We start from the raw sequence: 14888 nt of genomic DNA, 5'->3' as shown, positions 1-14888 counted from the left end.
TGTGACAATATTGCTCCAGTTACTCATGTCAGGCGGTAGCGGGTTAATTGTGAAGCTCTTCAAAACCATCCTAACTTCATGTATCTTTTATGACAGCCGGCGGTCATGTTGGCAGCTTCCACGTGGGGCTTCACCGCTACAACCTCGTGTGGACTTGGCGCACCGGCCAAGTGATGTCCGCCGTGCCTGGTACGAAACCGTGGGGAGTCGGCGAGCCCAGCGAAAACACGGACTGTGCATACCTCACGTACAATTTTACTCAGACTCCTGTGTTTTGGAACAGGCCATGTACAATGCAGTCATGGTATGTGTGCGCACTGCAATGAAGAGAGGTGCAGTGGTCAGGTAATTAACTGTCATGCGTGTAGCTGCTCCAAAGTGTGGCGGCCAATGTCAATGTGAGTGTGCCGACTATGGTGAGTCGGCAAGACACCAAAGTGCGAGGCATCAAAGTGCGAGGCACCAAAGTGCGAGGCACTAAAGTGCAAGGCACCAAAGTGCGAGGCATCAAAGTGCGAGGCACCAAAGTGCGAAGCACCAAAGTGCAAGGCACCAAAGTGCAAGGCACCAAAGTGCGAGTCACCAAAGTGTGTCATAGACAGATACAATAATGAAGTGAAAGTAGGAACATAATTGCAGCAGAGACAAGTTCAAATGTGCATAAGGTTCTCATAAAACATTGCAGTATAGTGACAGGAACACGAGCCTACAGATAGTTGAAGTAGTTTAGCAATGACCGCTATGAGAGAGTTGTGATCACACACACAAAGTTGCAGGTGAGTTAAGCTCAATAAGGTATAAGTGGCATGTACTAATGACACTCACGTATCACACATGTTTTGCAGTCGCTATATAAGCTAATAACAGATACCAGTATCCAAAAATGACTGCTTCATCGATGCAGTAATAGAATTTGCAATGCAGCGGTAACAGAAGATACCGTGCGACAGTAATTTGAGGTGATGCAGGTGCATTGATGCAAGTTTAGTGTGGTGGCAATGAGAAGTGCAGTAATGCAGTAACCACAGATCTTATAATGTAGTCATAGCAGATTTGGTGTTGCACTGAGAGAGGGCTCTGTTTTGTAGTAATCGCAGATATAGTGATGGCAAAATGACAAGAATTTGCTTGAACGTGAGTTAGTGTGATGCAGTAATGAAAGGTTTCTTGAGGCAATTATAATTGACTCAGGTATTGCATGTAAGAGCTAGTATACCAAGTGGCACTAGGTGAAGTTGACAATTTAAAATCAGTGTCATGCTTCATGCGGATAAGAATGTATAGTGTCCGGTAAGATGCAATTGGTTCTCTTCAGTAGGAACACGAGCCCACAGAAAAGCTAGAATAGTATAATATAGTAGAATAGTAGAATTCTAATAGCATCAGTAATAGTAGCATCAAGTTATCAGTTAAGTGTGACTGCCTTCCGTCCTGACGACTAGGCGGCTAGTGCATGCTTCATATGTGTTTGGTTGCCCTCAACGGTAGCCTTGCTGCAACGGAGACGTTGCGAGATTTGCTCGGCCTTCTTTACAATGAATTGCTGTTGTTGATTAGATGTGATATTTCTATGTACTAGCATTAAGTTCAGTGTATGGAAGCACTATGTGGATGTGACTGGTCTTTCAATATTTTGGTGCAATTACAAACTCATTGAGCTTTCGTTTTTTCGTTTTTCCGATTTTTAGAGGACTTTCTTAACGGGAATTGGTAACGCAGGACGAAATAATCGAGCTCAAAATACGTAGGATGAGCAGTTACTGCACCTACTATAGCCGCCTCTCCCACTAAGGCATACTCCACTGTATATCTGTACTGTATACCTATACTGTGTATGTTAATATCCGTACTGTATTAGCACTCTATATATTCTATATATATTAGTACTCTATAGCTACGCAAGCTTCACTAAAAAATTTCTGCACTATTGTAACTGCACTGTTCTGCACTATTCAATAGAATATGTATTCGCATTGAACCTATATTCTAGTGAACATTCTTAACTTTGACAACACTGGAACAAAATTCTTGTTAATGGTTAAGGAGGCGTATTCTTTACTAATCGGTGACTTAGTCGAATATAAAAATAATTTCACTGCTATTTCTACATTTAATCGTCAGTTTTGCCATTTTTTATCCTGGTCGTTAGAACGTAAATTTCCCATTGATTACCTTATCTCGATTTGTTTCATCCTTCTTTCCCATTTCGAACATTCAGCACCTCCATTCAGAGTTAGATCGTTCTTGGCTCACTTATTTATAAATCCCACTGTATCAGAATTTTTGAGATGAACTGTTGCATTAAAATAAATTAGCATCAACGGATCAAAGTTCATTGCAACGAACGCTGAATCCTTGAATTGATTTTTACTATCCCTTTATACCAATCTTTCAGAAGAACATGATGATTACTCAGTAACGTCTTCGATAAGTTGTCAATCCTGTGTTGTGATGCATAGATAACTATAATAGACCTTAATTCCTTCTTTGATACTCAATAGGACACTCCATTGAAGGGATTCGATCCATTATTGATAATTCATGTTTTATCATGTTTGAAATAAAAAATATTATCACCTATATTTATTCAATTTCCTTCTATGCAAAAACAATTTAAGGGAAACGAAAGGAAATTAAATTGAATCGGGTAATAATCTGGATGCCACTGTGACCAAGGTATTGTTCAGTTCCAATTTGAAGTTCATTGTTTGTAGCTTAGATTTTTGTGCATGCTTCATAAATTTTAAGACTTTAGTTCAAGCGTGCGCTCTTATTTTTAAAACGTGATTATCACCATTCAAGTTTCATTTTGCATGATCTTGACTCTTGAACGCTATCGAACAGTTATTTAATCACCTCTCGTGTTCAGAGCAGTATTCGATTCCTTCTGTTAGGCAGATTATAATATTAAAAAGTAGTCTAATAGAACATAAACTATTAGTTAGCATCCTCTACAAATTATATTATGCTTGAACGCTTTGACAAGATAAGTTGAATTCTTTGCTCAAATCGCTATTTAGGTGCAGTCAATTTACTGCACCAAAACGGACAAGCTATGCCCCAATCAAATTTTTGATTCCTGTCAGCCGCTGGCACATGGACGCCCCAAGCTCGCCTAGGGCGTTTATTAGTGGCTCTAAGTCCGCTTTAGGTTCCGCTTGTACGAAAAAAATAAGCACCTGATCAAAATCAGGTCTATTCCCTGATTTGGCGCCTGATTCCTTCGGGACAGACCGAATTTGAAAAGTGCGTTAAAAAATGCCCCCCCCTTCCCCCCATATAATGGAGAAGGGAGAAGAAAAATCGCCAGAACTTCCAACCCACTGTTACGCCACATATAATTTACCATCGCCCCCTATAGTCATCGATGTGCCACCCTTAATTTTTATTTGGGCCAGGCCAGCGACTCCCAAAAACGGCTCCTAGTTAGAGCCGAATATGATCCGCGGCCGATTGGCGTTTGATTTACCTCTAAGGCGGCTATGTCAAGCCTCCGGCGCCCCTGAACGTAATCTGGATTTTGAATGGATATTGACGAACGCCTAATGACAGCATAACGTTCCTTTTACTATATTCTGCACTTGAACATTTTTCTAAGATTGGCGTTTGAGTAAATAAAATGTGATTCTTAATTACTTTAGACTCGTATAGGGCTGGTAAAAAGCAGAAATTATTCCATTAAAAATATAAAAGGATAAACGTATAACATGAATGTGTGATACATATACATCGAAATTTTTTATTCACAAGGACATACTGCAACGTTTGTAGTTATAAGTATTCTGTTCTTTTGGGGATCCTCATAAGTCTCACCATGCAACTACATTGCTAGCTGTCATCCTTTTTTTACACTGATGTATTTAGTGGAACCTTTTAATTGCCTACTCCCCTCAAAGAACGGAACTGTTTCATCTTTACCAGCTAAGCCTGGAGAGCTTACACAGTTCGACTTGTGAATGTGAATTAAGTGGCAGGTTGAAATGCAACAGGGACTGAAGGGTTAGTTCACTTATTTTATAATATCGTTTCTATATATTCGTTTGCAGGACTCCAGCATTAATATATAGAAAAATAATTTTAAAATGAAACTATATTTCTGGTCAAAATAGTATGAATTTCATCTACTAAAAATGTTTGAATCGCTGGATATTGTTTCAAGGTTTACACGAAAAACTTAATTTCTGGCTACGGCAGTGCCGTGAGAACGGTTGCCTGGCGCAGAGAACTGTTTCAGAACCAGGCATACTTCACGGGAGGTTGGATGTTGAAGGGGCTTAAAACAAGGGGGCGAGCGTCATGCTCGTTATGTTAATGGAAATATCATTGTCAGTTAACCAAATATGCAGGTAGCTATTCCAAATTTTGCTTGATGGAGGTGGAAAAAATAGCTCCAAATGGCTGATATATTATCTCATTTTTTATCTCTCTCGCACGTTTATATCTCGGTTCAGACATTGAAGTTTGATGCTGTGGTCCTAAGTTCAGAGCTTAGAGGTTTATTATCCTGACAACGTATTCAATGTGGTTAATATTCAAATGATTGCTAATTCATTTGCTGGATTTACCTGAAATAAATTAGTCACGAATTACTTATTCATAACTTCAGCCACATTTAAATTTACGTATCTGAGGGCACAAAGATTCATTAAATAGTTTCCGAAGTAACATTACACTTGAAAAAGTGAAAAACATTCACATTTAAAACAATTGTAACGCTGAATATTGATCAACTCACACACCAGCCTAACAGCAAACCCCAAAAAACTTTCCAGACACGCCTTCCTGAACTTGTCCTGAATCAAAATCTTCAAAATACTCCTAATATTCATGTTGATTGTGTCGGAACAGCCGCTTCTGAATGCTATAAAAGATAATACAATGGCAGAAACGATAGGATTCATGAACTAAAACTTGTTAGCTAAATTTAATCTTTCGTTTTCTAGTTGGACATACAGTATGCCATATAATAATTCGCGTGCCAAATGAGAGCACTGATCTCAAATAAGTATAATTGAACAGATCATCCCTATAATAATAGCAGTTTTTGCCGATAAATGACTGCTAGATGTTTCGGAAAAAATACTCTGCATAGTATACAATAAGTTTAGACCTTCCTCAGTTCGCTCAATACTTGTATTTATTGCTTTAACTTTGCATGACATTTTATTTATTAATGGAGCGAATTAAAATTTTAGAATGGAATATTTTCATGAGAGCATTTTAAATTCCGATTTTTTTTCGAATACTAACGCGTTAAAAAATCTCTTGGAATTTTTAGATTAATTGGACATGAGATTTAATCATTTTGGTTATCACCTCATAGCACCATGTGTTTGTTGTAAAATGGTGTCACGAGAAGACGCTGGTCAAATTTATCGAAGCACAACTATTTATTCTAACATCATCCCATAATGTTTTTTCATTATTTTCTAATACTGGCATTAGCAGGATTGTTTCATATTGACGTTAAGATTCTTTTACATTCTAGAAAACGTTTTATCGAGCGATGATACATGGAATGCTATCGTCATGAAAAGGGGCGATCATTCCAGATTCTTTAATAATACTTACTTCTCATGTTCCCTGAAATGGAAAAAAAATATTGAATTTTTTCGTAATAACTACTTACTTGCTCTCCTTGGTCACAACGTGGGTTGAAGCTTTTTTCCGGGGAGATTTTTACAGATAAAATGGAATGTCAATCGGTCACCTAATGTCGAGTATATTCCAAGTCGGAGTTAAACATCTATTGTAAAATTTAGCTCGTAGGGTAAGCTTGATGTAGCATCAGGGATAAAATACAACTTGCTTCTGTTCTGATACTCTTTATTTCAGTTCAGTAGTTAAGGCACCTCTAAAAAAACTGAATATATAAGCTTTAGACAAAATATCACATCTACGAATAGTATTCGTAATCATAATAGTCGACAGAGCATTTATATGTGAGAAAAGGTCGTACCAGCATATAATTATTTTATCGAGCAATGATTAATAAACATTGGTAATCTTAAATAAATATGTGAGCAAATAGAATGAGCTTGAATAACTGGTATAAGGATCTGTTAAACTTTCTCTAACATGCAACATGCGGAGGTCATTCTCTTAAAGAGTTAAGTCGGCAATGAATGACTACCCTGCTACTTCCATTACAGGGGTTGAACCTTGAACCATAAAGGATTGTTGATTTATTGTATATCCTCATTTTTTTCTCTTCAAGATCACGTGTAGCTTAGAAAACTATTAAGAATTTACGCTACATAGATATAGAACATCTATTGAACGAGTTTAATAAACAATTGGATATTTAACTGTTTCAAAAACATCCAGTGAATGATTAAATTCAAAGTAAAGGTTTTCACGAATCGGTATTATTTAAATAATGAAAAATGAGAAATTGTATAAATGCGAAAATCTGATGAAAGCAGACATCCTTTATGAGTCGAATCTGTTATAAACTTTTATTTCGGCGCTGGATTACTAAACGATGAATTAATAATATATTAATATCATCTACATACCAATCTCACATTGTTCTACAGTCTTAACAGTTTAAATAAGGTATACTCGCAATTCAGTAATTAACATATCATAAAATTGCCACAAATATCAAAGAAAATTTCGAAAAATTTCGATTGCACCCAATACTCATTTTTTGTAGTGATATAACCGAGGTAGACTTACACTTACTCAACAAGTGAGTAAAAACAGATGCTACAGTGTCAACTTCTGCATTAGTACATACGGCCGAATTTGTTCAATTTGAATTATTTCCTTTCTGCAGATGATAGATGATATATCTATCATTTATCACTCTAGCATAATAGAAAATAGGTGGTGCAATATGGCTAGTATTTCAGGTCTGGTCGTAGCATGATGAGCCAGGAACGCTAGCGCACATTTAGAAAAATGAATATTTATGAAGTTAGTGAGCGAGAGAAGGTTCTTGTCGAATTCTGTTGCCACCTCCGTACCAGACACAATTTAGTTATTCAATTTATTAAAATCTTCTAATTGATGAGAAATGTAGCAGCTAACAAATTGGCCGTTTAAAACTAATGAAACCAAAATTTAATTTAAATGCTTGTGTCAATCAGTTAAATAAAATTTCAATAAAAAGAGACAAGATTTTGATTGACTGTTTGTGTCATAATCCCTAAATTGCAGCGAAATGTTATGACTTAAACCAGTTTCTGAAAAATATTGCAAGGAGACAGGAAATGGCAGATTAAAAATCTTATTTAAAATATTTTCTTGCGTTTCTTGTGTGATGAAGGATCGAATAAGAATTATGAAATCTATATTATTAGGGATTGCAAATTACCTTGTTTATGAAAAAGTCCAACTTCCCATCTTAAATGGGTCACTGTTTGCACCCAGAGCTATAGTTGTCCTATATCAAAATCAAAATACAGTAATAAGATAATAAGAAGATAATTATTAGCTAATAAAAAGATGATAATAATATAATAATACGATGATAATAATTAATCCTGAAAAGAACTGATCATTGATTTGCTAAATTTGATTGAGTAATTTTTGGAGCATCAAGCGGACTCAAATTATTCACTTAATCCGCACCGAATACTATAATTGATGTAGAACAAAAACAATAACTTTCTGATTTTCCAATAATATATGAACTTTGGCTTAGAATAATCGCAATTTCAGAGTTAAGAACTATGGGAAAATTTTTATTTAAAAAACACCTTTTATACTGATTAATATTATGTATTATTTAAGAAATACATTTTATATTGCATCTTTGTTAATTAAATCGAATTATCTGCACGATGATAACGTACAAATCTTTAGAGCTCACAATAGTAGCTGAAGGTCATTGCATAACAACAATCATTTAAATACATTTCTATAAATTACTATGAATTAATTAATAATAAAATTAACAATAAATTAATCAATAAATTTGGGCGTTAGCTGCCCATATTACAATATATTGAGGCAGAGACAGATACTTTGATTATAAAATGATTTAACAAACCGCAGTTGTATTAAGGGACATTCTTTCTATTAACATACATGTATTCAGTTAACTGGCGTCTGTATAAAGGTAACGAATATCCGCCTCATCACCAGACAAACATAACCTCACCACCAGTGTTGCACTGCGTATATGCCCGGGGAACTGCCCACCTACCCATACGTACTGTGGTTTTAATTAATTAAAAAAACCCGAGGTCTCAAAAAAAAGAAGAAATAAGTGGATTTTAAGGAAAACTTGAAAATCCTAAAATTTATTCCACGAATTTATATTCATGGAATTTTTATTCCATATTCACATATAACAAAATATTATTATTTATATTATTACTCCATAGACAGTTATTAAATATTCCATCATGAATTCAACTTCAGAGGTGGTTATTTCGTGAGGTAAAGCGGTTATTTGTACTAGACGCCACAAAAATATTCGTTTTGGCAAAGATCCTTTCGATAAGAAATACTCGAAGGAAGTGACTAACACGATGATGAAATAAATACGAGTATGACTTTCAGGTACTTCAGATGGCTTTTCTACTACCATTAATATACATGGACGAAATAAGTACTCTGTTTGACATTCAGGTATTTCAGGTGGTTTTACTCGTGAAATGAAAATTGCGAGATGAATTTCTGGTCCCACGAGAATGTACGTAACATATGTAGAAGTATATTAAGAGAAACGATTTCACTTAATTAATGAACACTAGAGTGCGGAACTGGTAATATTTGAAGTAACTTTGAAAAAAAATATTCCGTTAAGAATATGTTACTGAAATTACTGTCTATTATGATGAAGATATTTGTAATGCTAGTATCCCAGCTATGTGTTGGTGCGTAAAAAATGAATGCTGAAAATATAAATCAATAATAACGAATTACCGGCCCCAGCTGAGAATCATGTGAGATGAAATGAAAGAAAAGTCATCGTTATAAATAAAAAGTGCTTCATTATTTGCCGTATGATTTGGTTAATAAAATTGTTGAAGTCGTCGATGGAAATTTTGTCAGAACAATAAAAAATACAATTTATCATGAGAAACCATGCATTTTGCTGAGAAAAATGTATTCAGGTTATTGAATCTGCATATGAAATAATATAGGGACGGAATATTTCGTAATGAATGAAGATAATTTTTTTGACAAAAAATGTTTGTACAGCTCAGAAATTTAGTTACCATGAACCTTTATACATAAATTTTTTTTGTAAGTGTACATTGAAAAAAACATCATCGCGTACAAGGTAATGCATCTTTTACCTATTTTTATAGCATTTTAAAACATTTTCTAATCTTCGAAATTCATCATCAGAGATTCCCGTTCGAATACACTTTATTTGTTTGACTGAATTTATCAGCAACTCTTCAATCGAAAATATTTTATGATAGCCGAAAGATAGATTCCAGTGAATAAACGAAAATCACCGTAGTTGGGTGCCTGTTATTTAATTAACTTACTGTTCATAAAGAAGATATTACATATCCACATATTATTTATGCGTTACCACATGCAGATCACAATAATTCATTTCGTGGCTGATGTAAACATCATCACCAGGTAAATTGGAAACGATGATACTTCTTGAAAATGCTCAATATCTGATTTATACTTCTTGAATTGTTATTGATTGTTCCACAATTTTTTTAAGGGGTTTCTGGTGCTGTCGCCATTTACAAAGCCAAGCAAACAAGAAGAAGCGCCAGTAGGGCAGCAGCGGTCGACAGGTCTGTGTGAATGTAATTGACTATAGTAAGGTAATCCCATGAATGTTAATTTATATGTTATTTTTACTTTAACCTACATCCACCCCATGCACTGAAGTAATTTGAAGTACAACCACCAAAATTTAGCAGATGGATTTTAAATATTTCGTCTTAATTTAGTGAGAATTCAAATTCCTTTTATATAATAGTTGAATTAGTTCTCCATCGTGAGATGAGTTAGGTACAAAGCATTTCAAAGTTGCCGTAAGCTGAAAGGGTGACACAATTACGATTATATCCCTTCTCTTCTTAGTTTCTGCTAAACTATTTACATTGTCGTAAAATTATGTGTAAAAGTATAACTCATGCATACAAGATAACTTAGTACCGTGCGTCAACTTGGAGTTTCATTGCCCATAGTTTTATGTCATATTGGTAGTCAGCATTGGTGAGTTTAAATTTGTGTGAACTTTCAATCTTGATGCGTTTTGATTTCTTGGTATTAGTTTGGAAGAATTTCTTCGCCCGACCTTTAATTTAACAATTATTTGAGTTATTGTGAGCGGCAATATAGGTAAAGAATCCAATGTAGACTTAAAACATCCATGTTTGTAATACCACACCTAGTGAAATAACATTCCTCAGGCGGGCAAAAATACCCTGATAGCATTGATTATGACTAGCATTTAAATTGATTAAACGAGTGCTGATGGAAATCGTTATCCAGACCATCAATAATTTTTATCGTTGGATTCATTAGTATTAGTACTAGGGCCGATGTAGAAGCCAGCCATTCCATATCATCCATTTACGCCATCTCCACCTTTCTCTTACTACCGAACTTGTCGAAGAAGCACAAACACAGGCCCTAATAGTAGTTAGGTCAAAATGGTACCTATAGTGATGGACTCTCCTCGACTGGTGGCTTCTCTGCCTCTAATGGCCTCCTCTAGTGCCGCCTTACCTCGCTTGGAGACACCTCCAGTGCCTCCTATGGCCTCATGAAGAGCCGCCTTCTGTTCCACTGACAAGCTCTCCCTTATAACAGGGCTCATGGCCATCGCTGTCGTGGCAGAGAGACAGCGCAGTTGCAATGGACTCATCGCCTTCAGAGGAACAGTCAAAAATTTATGGCATAGATACTGAAGTGAGGTGTAACACAAAGCTATGGAAAAACTTTTGGAACTTTCAAGCTGTATAACACGTAACATTCACCTCGTGTAATGAAAAATTCCAACAAAAAGCCGTAACTTTGTTTGTTCGCTTATGAGCATTATACCAATTCGTACTTGAATGGCGTCTCTGGTCATTGCGCGCATTGCAGCAGCTGTAAGTCCGATCAGGGCGGATGGTTCGATAGATGGGATTATGGCCGCTTTAATCCCTGCAAACACCACGCCCATCTCCCGCACCTGAAATACGTCGTTGTGATTNCCACATATTATTAGGTACTGGACCCCACTCTGAAAACGGATGGAAATCCTCTCAATCATTGAACATAAATAACTTCTCGTGATCTCTTGCAACCATTAATTATTATTTGACTAATCATTGCAGGCACTTTTTGAAAAGTAATGATCATTTGTCACGACTTTCCGTCATTTATTATGAATGCTCTGATCTGTATATTAAACCGTTCATCTGCATTGAACATACTTATTTAAACGTACAAGGTTTTTTTCGGAGTTAAATTAGGGAAATTTTTCACCTCGTCGATTAAGAACCTCTTCTTCTCATCGCCCAAAACAGTGACAGCTTCAGTGAAGTCATCCAGAGGGCAAAAAGATGGTAGTTCATGGAATTCGTTGGTCTGGAAGCCTTCCATGATGAAGTTCAATTTGCTCATGAGCGAGTTGGTGAGTTTTAACCCCTTATCCACTTTATTCATCAGGATCTGTATGAATCGGGGACGATATGTAAAAATTTGTGGCTCAAACGTGAAAATATTGGCGAATACAATACCATTTTAGTCTTTGAACGAACTCGAATAAATAGTTGTACAAATTTCAATAACACATTGTGACTATTCCATTGCGCATCTTCTATGGCATTGTGACTCGACTAATTTGTTTTGTAAACAAAATTCATGGCTCCAAATGCCACCCACACCATAATTTTTTATGAAAATTATCTCTTTGTGTCCGCAAGGTTATCACAACAACCATCGTTTTTAATTTTTCAGTCTCCGTATCATAAAATTCAAATTTATTATGTACAATCAGTCTCTTGAGATATATCACCCACTTCTTGGAAATATTTGAGTCGAAGTGCGTCGAAATATGAAAAAATATATAGGTAGTGCCTATTGGTCTTATTAAAGAATCACTGGAATTTCGATACAATTATGTTCATTGACTCAAGCATCGGCATTTTTCTTCTGTGTCATTGTTATGTCATGACCGTATTATTCTAATACGACAGTTATATACTAAATTGTCACCTTTGCTTTACTCTTGTCCATTTTTCGATCCCCCAGGGGATTCAGGCACTGCATGATGTCGCTTGTGGACGCGGCGCTCAGTTCCTCGACGCTGATGTCGTCCACCCCGTTAACTGAAGCGCGATTACACAGCGCGACATCCCTCAAAGCTGCACGAATATTTGACTGAGCCAGTAAACCATGATCACTCGTATGCTGCCTAGTGATAAACATACTTAAAAGACCAATAATGTAAAAGAGACCTACTTTAAAAACTGATGTTTTCGCTTTACAAGAATGGTAATTTAGAAGTTGAGTTTTCAATAAATGACCAATAATGCAGACTAGTTGGTGGCCATGCGAGCCGATGATAATAGGAGCGCCTGATCAGGACAATAAATCAAAAGCTGATACGGTGATGCGTTGATTTATTTCATCCATCCGTCAGTCACTCATCGGGCGTTGAATTTTCGAATATATGATTTTTGGCTGTAACCAGAGAATTTATTAACAACCATTTATTAACAATATTTTAATTAGAATTTTAGAGTAAAATCTGGATATAAATATCATTCTAATTTGTATGTGTATATTTCTGGTTAGATTGTCTTGCAATTAATGAGACCAAGAAAACTAAATAAAAGAATCTTTATCGGCATATTAGTACTAGGATTCATGACATGTGTAAATCACTTCGAAAGCAGTTGAAAAATCGGGCGTTGGGACTTTTTCAACTGCTTTTGAGATGATTTATAGATATCATGAATCCTAGAACTAATATGCCGATAATGATTCTTTTATTTGATTTTCTTGGTCTCATTAATTGTAAGACAATCTGACCGGAAAAATACACATACCAATTAGAATGATATTTATATCTGGAATTTAAATTAATGTATAGTTAATAAATTCTATGGTTACAGCCATGATCTTACCATTGAAAGTGACTTCATTTTATTTATTCGTCAGAACATATACATACTAGGCAGCTCGTTTAGTGAATTTTGTTTACGCTGAACCAGCATGAAACCTAACATCAAGAGGCAGGTGGCGAATGTCAAAGACTTGAATATATACTCAAGCTCGGACATGGCTTGCGTCTGGTCATGGAGATGACCTGAGCCCAAGCTATATCCACCTCACCCCTCTTCCTCCTCCCGCTGGGGTTGTAGCCGGGGATGGTGTAAGGGTCGAGGATGTCCAGCGCCGCCCAGGCCTGCACGCGCCGCACGTTGTCGCGCTGCCAGAGCTCGGCGTCGTAGTCATCGCCGAGGTCGCTGCGACACTCCATCTGAGGGAAAGGGAACAAACATTTGGTGATGTTTCACGGAGTTAAGCAGCTGAACACACCTTGAAATGACGTAACATCACCTGGTTGTGTATGCTGATACGGGTCGCCTGCCGAAGACCACCACTGCCCTGTATGTAATGGACCATCATGATTCCTGCCTTCTAGAACGTAGCCTTCAACACTTCAAGCCGTCCGTATCGAGGCCGTGGGTCGAATCAGCCCTCGTTCGAACAGCCACTCGTCGTAGGACGATAAATTTTGGAACAGAACTTTGCTATCTGAAACCTAACCTTAGATGCGGTGAACGTAAAATTACGTAATTTAACGATGCCCGGAAGTCATATTCGATCCGCGGCCTGGTGGTGCACGGCAGGTTTTATGCCAGGCCGGAGGTGGACAGAGCCGAGTGGTTCCGGCTGATTGATGGATGCCCGGAGAGATCCAAGGCGTTCGATTCAGGGCTTGGTGCATAAAATTGGTGGTGCACGGCTGCGCTCCCTGCTGATACACCACACTTCCAGTAATAAGGCGACATGGCGGAACCAAACAAAACCTTGGGCAGGAGACGAAAGTGGGGCAATTATTCGAAGAAACTGCTGCGTCTTCTTTGGCATACAAAAAAAAATAATTTTTGAGTTTCCGTAGCTCGCAGTTGCTGAATTCTGCAGAATTGTCCCGGCAGATATTTCGAGTCAAATAGAGTAAGAGCGGTTCTATGACTAGGAATTAAGAACCATTTCAGGTGAAACTAAATTATTCACATAATGTAAGTGTGAGAAAAAACATAGAATTTTTAGAATTGAAGCATCATGAGTACATAATATGCCTGAGTGAATTATTGAACACGATGGAATTTGATTATTGACCTGCCGGGCCTCGTCCTCAGAGGCGTACTGGGCGCGGTCGGCGATGTGGCACTGACAGGACATGAGGGCCCCGCGGGGGATGCGGCTCAGCGTCCCCGACGGCAGCGTGTACAGCAGGCAACACAGCCCCGACATTTGCCGCCATGTCGTTGGGTCATCGCTGTGGGGTCATCAAAAGAAGTTTATAAAAAACAATTTAGGAAATAATTGTAGCAGTGTTGAAAGTTATTATTAGTGCACAGAGCGTAGATGTGTGAGATTTGATCGATTTACCCTAGTTATCTCATCGCTTTGTCAATAATTTAGATAATTATTACTGGTATAAATTAAAAAATATATATTTTACTTGCACAAGCAATGCCTAATATAATTTTCAGTCATCATAACATAGATTAATGTAAAATTAACACTCGCCTCACCAGTATAGTGGACGATTTTACGGATATACAGTATAATAGTCGTTCATCATGCAGTCGTCATATGTTTACAAGGGTATGGTAATGCAATTTAAACATGTGATATTCATGAAATTTTTCTCCAGGTAAGATAAAGTATATCGATTGGCTAATGCATTATAGAAAATTTTATAAATTATTTTAAACATATGCAAT

General features: G+C 36.9%; 1 protein-coding gene across 1 annotated transcript; it reads right to left on the bottom strand.

Moving 5' to 3' along the window:
- Positions 1-11361: 11361 nt before the first annotated feature.
- On the bottom strand, positions 11362-14437 carry LOC125179470 (the record flags this gene model as incomplete). Its single annotated transcript, XM_047885400.1, has 4 exons — positions 11362-11595; positions 12142-12290; positions 13264-13411; positions 14278-14437. Coding segments are annotated over 4 exons (691 nt in total), but the record flags the coding sequence as incomplete, so codon positions are not given.
- Positions 14438-14888: the final 451 nt, after the last annotated feature.

Source organism: Hyalella azteca, unplaced genomic scaffold (assembly GCF_000764305.2).
Source record: "Hyalella azteca isolate HAZT.00-mixed unplaced genomic scaffold, Hazt_2.0.2 contig17822, whole genome shotgun sequence".
In the NCBI taxonomy this organism is placed as follows: domain Eukaryota; kingdom Metazoa; phylum Arthropoda; class Malacostraca; order Amphipoda; family Hyalellidae; genus Hyalella; species Hyalella azteca.
Note: the sequence above shows the minus strand (reverse complement) of the source record. Positions and strands in the feature narration are given on the sequence as shown.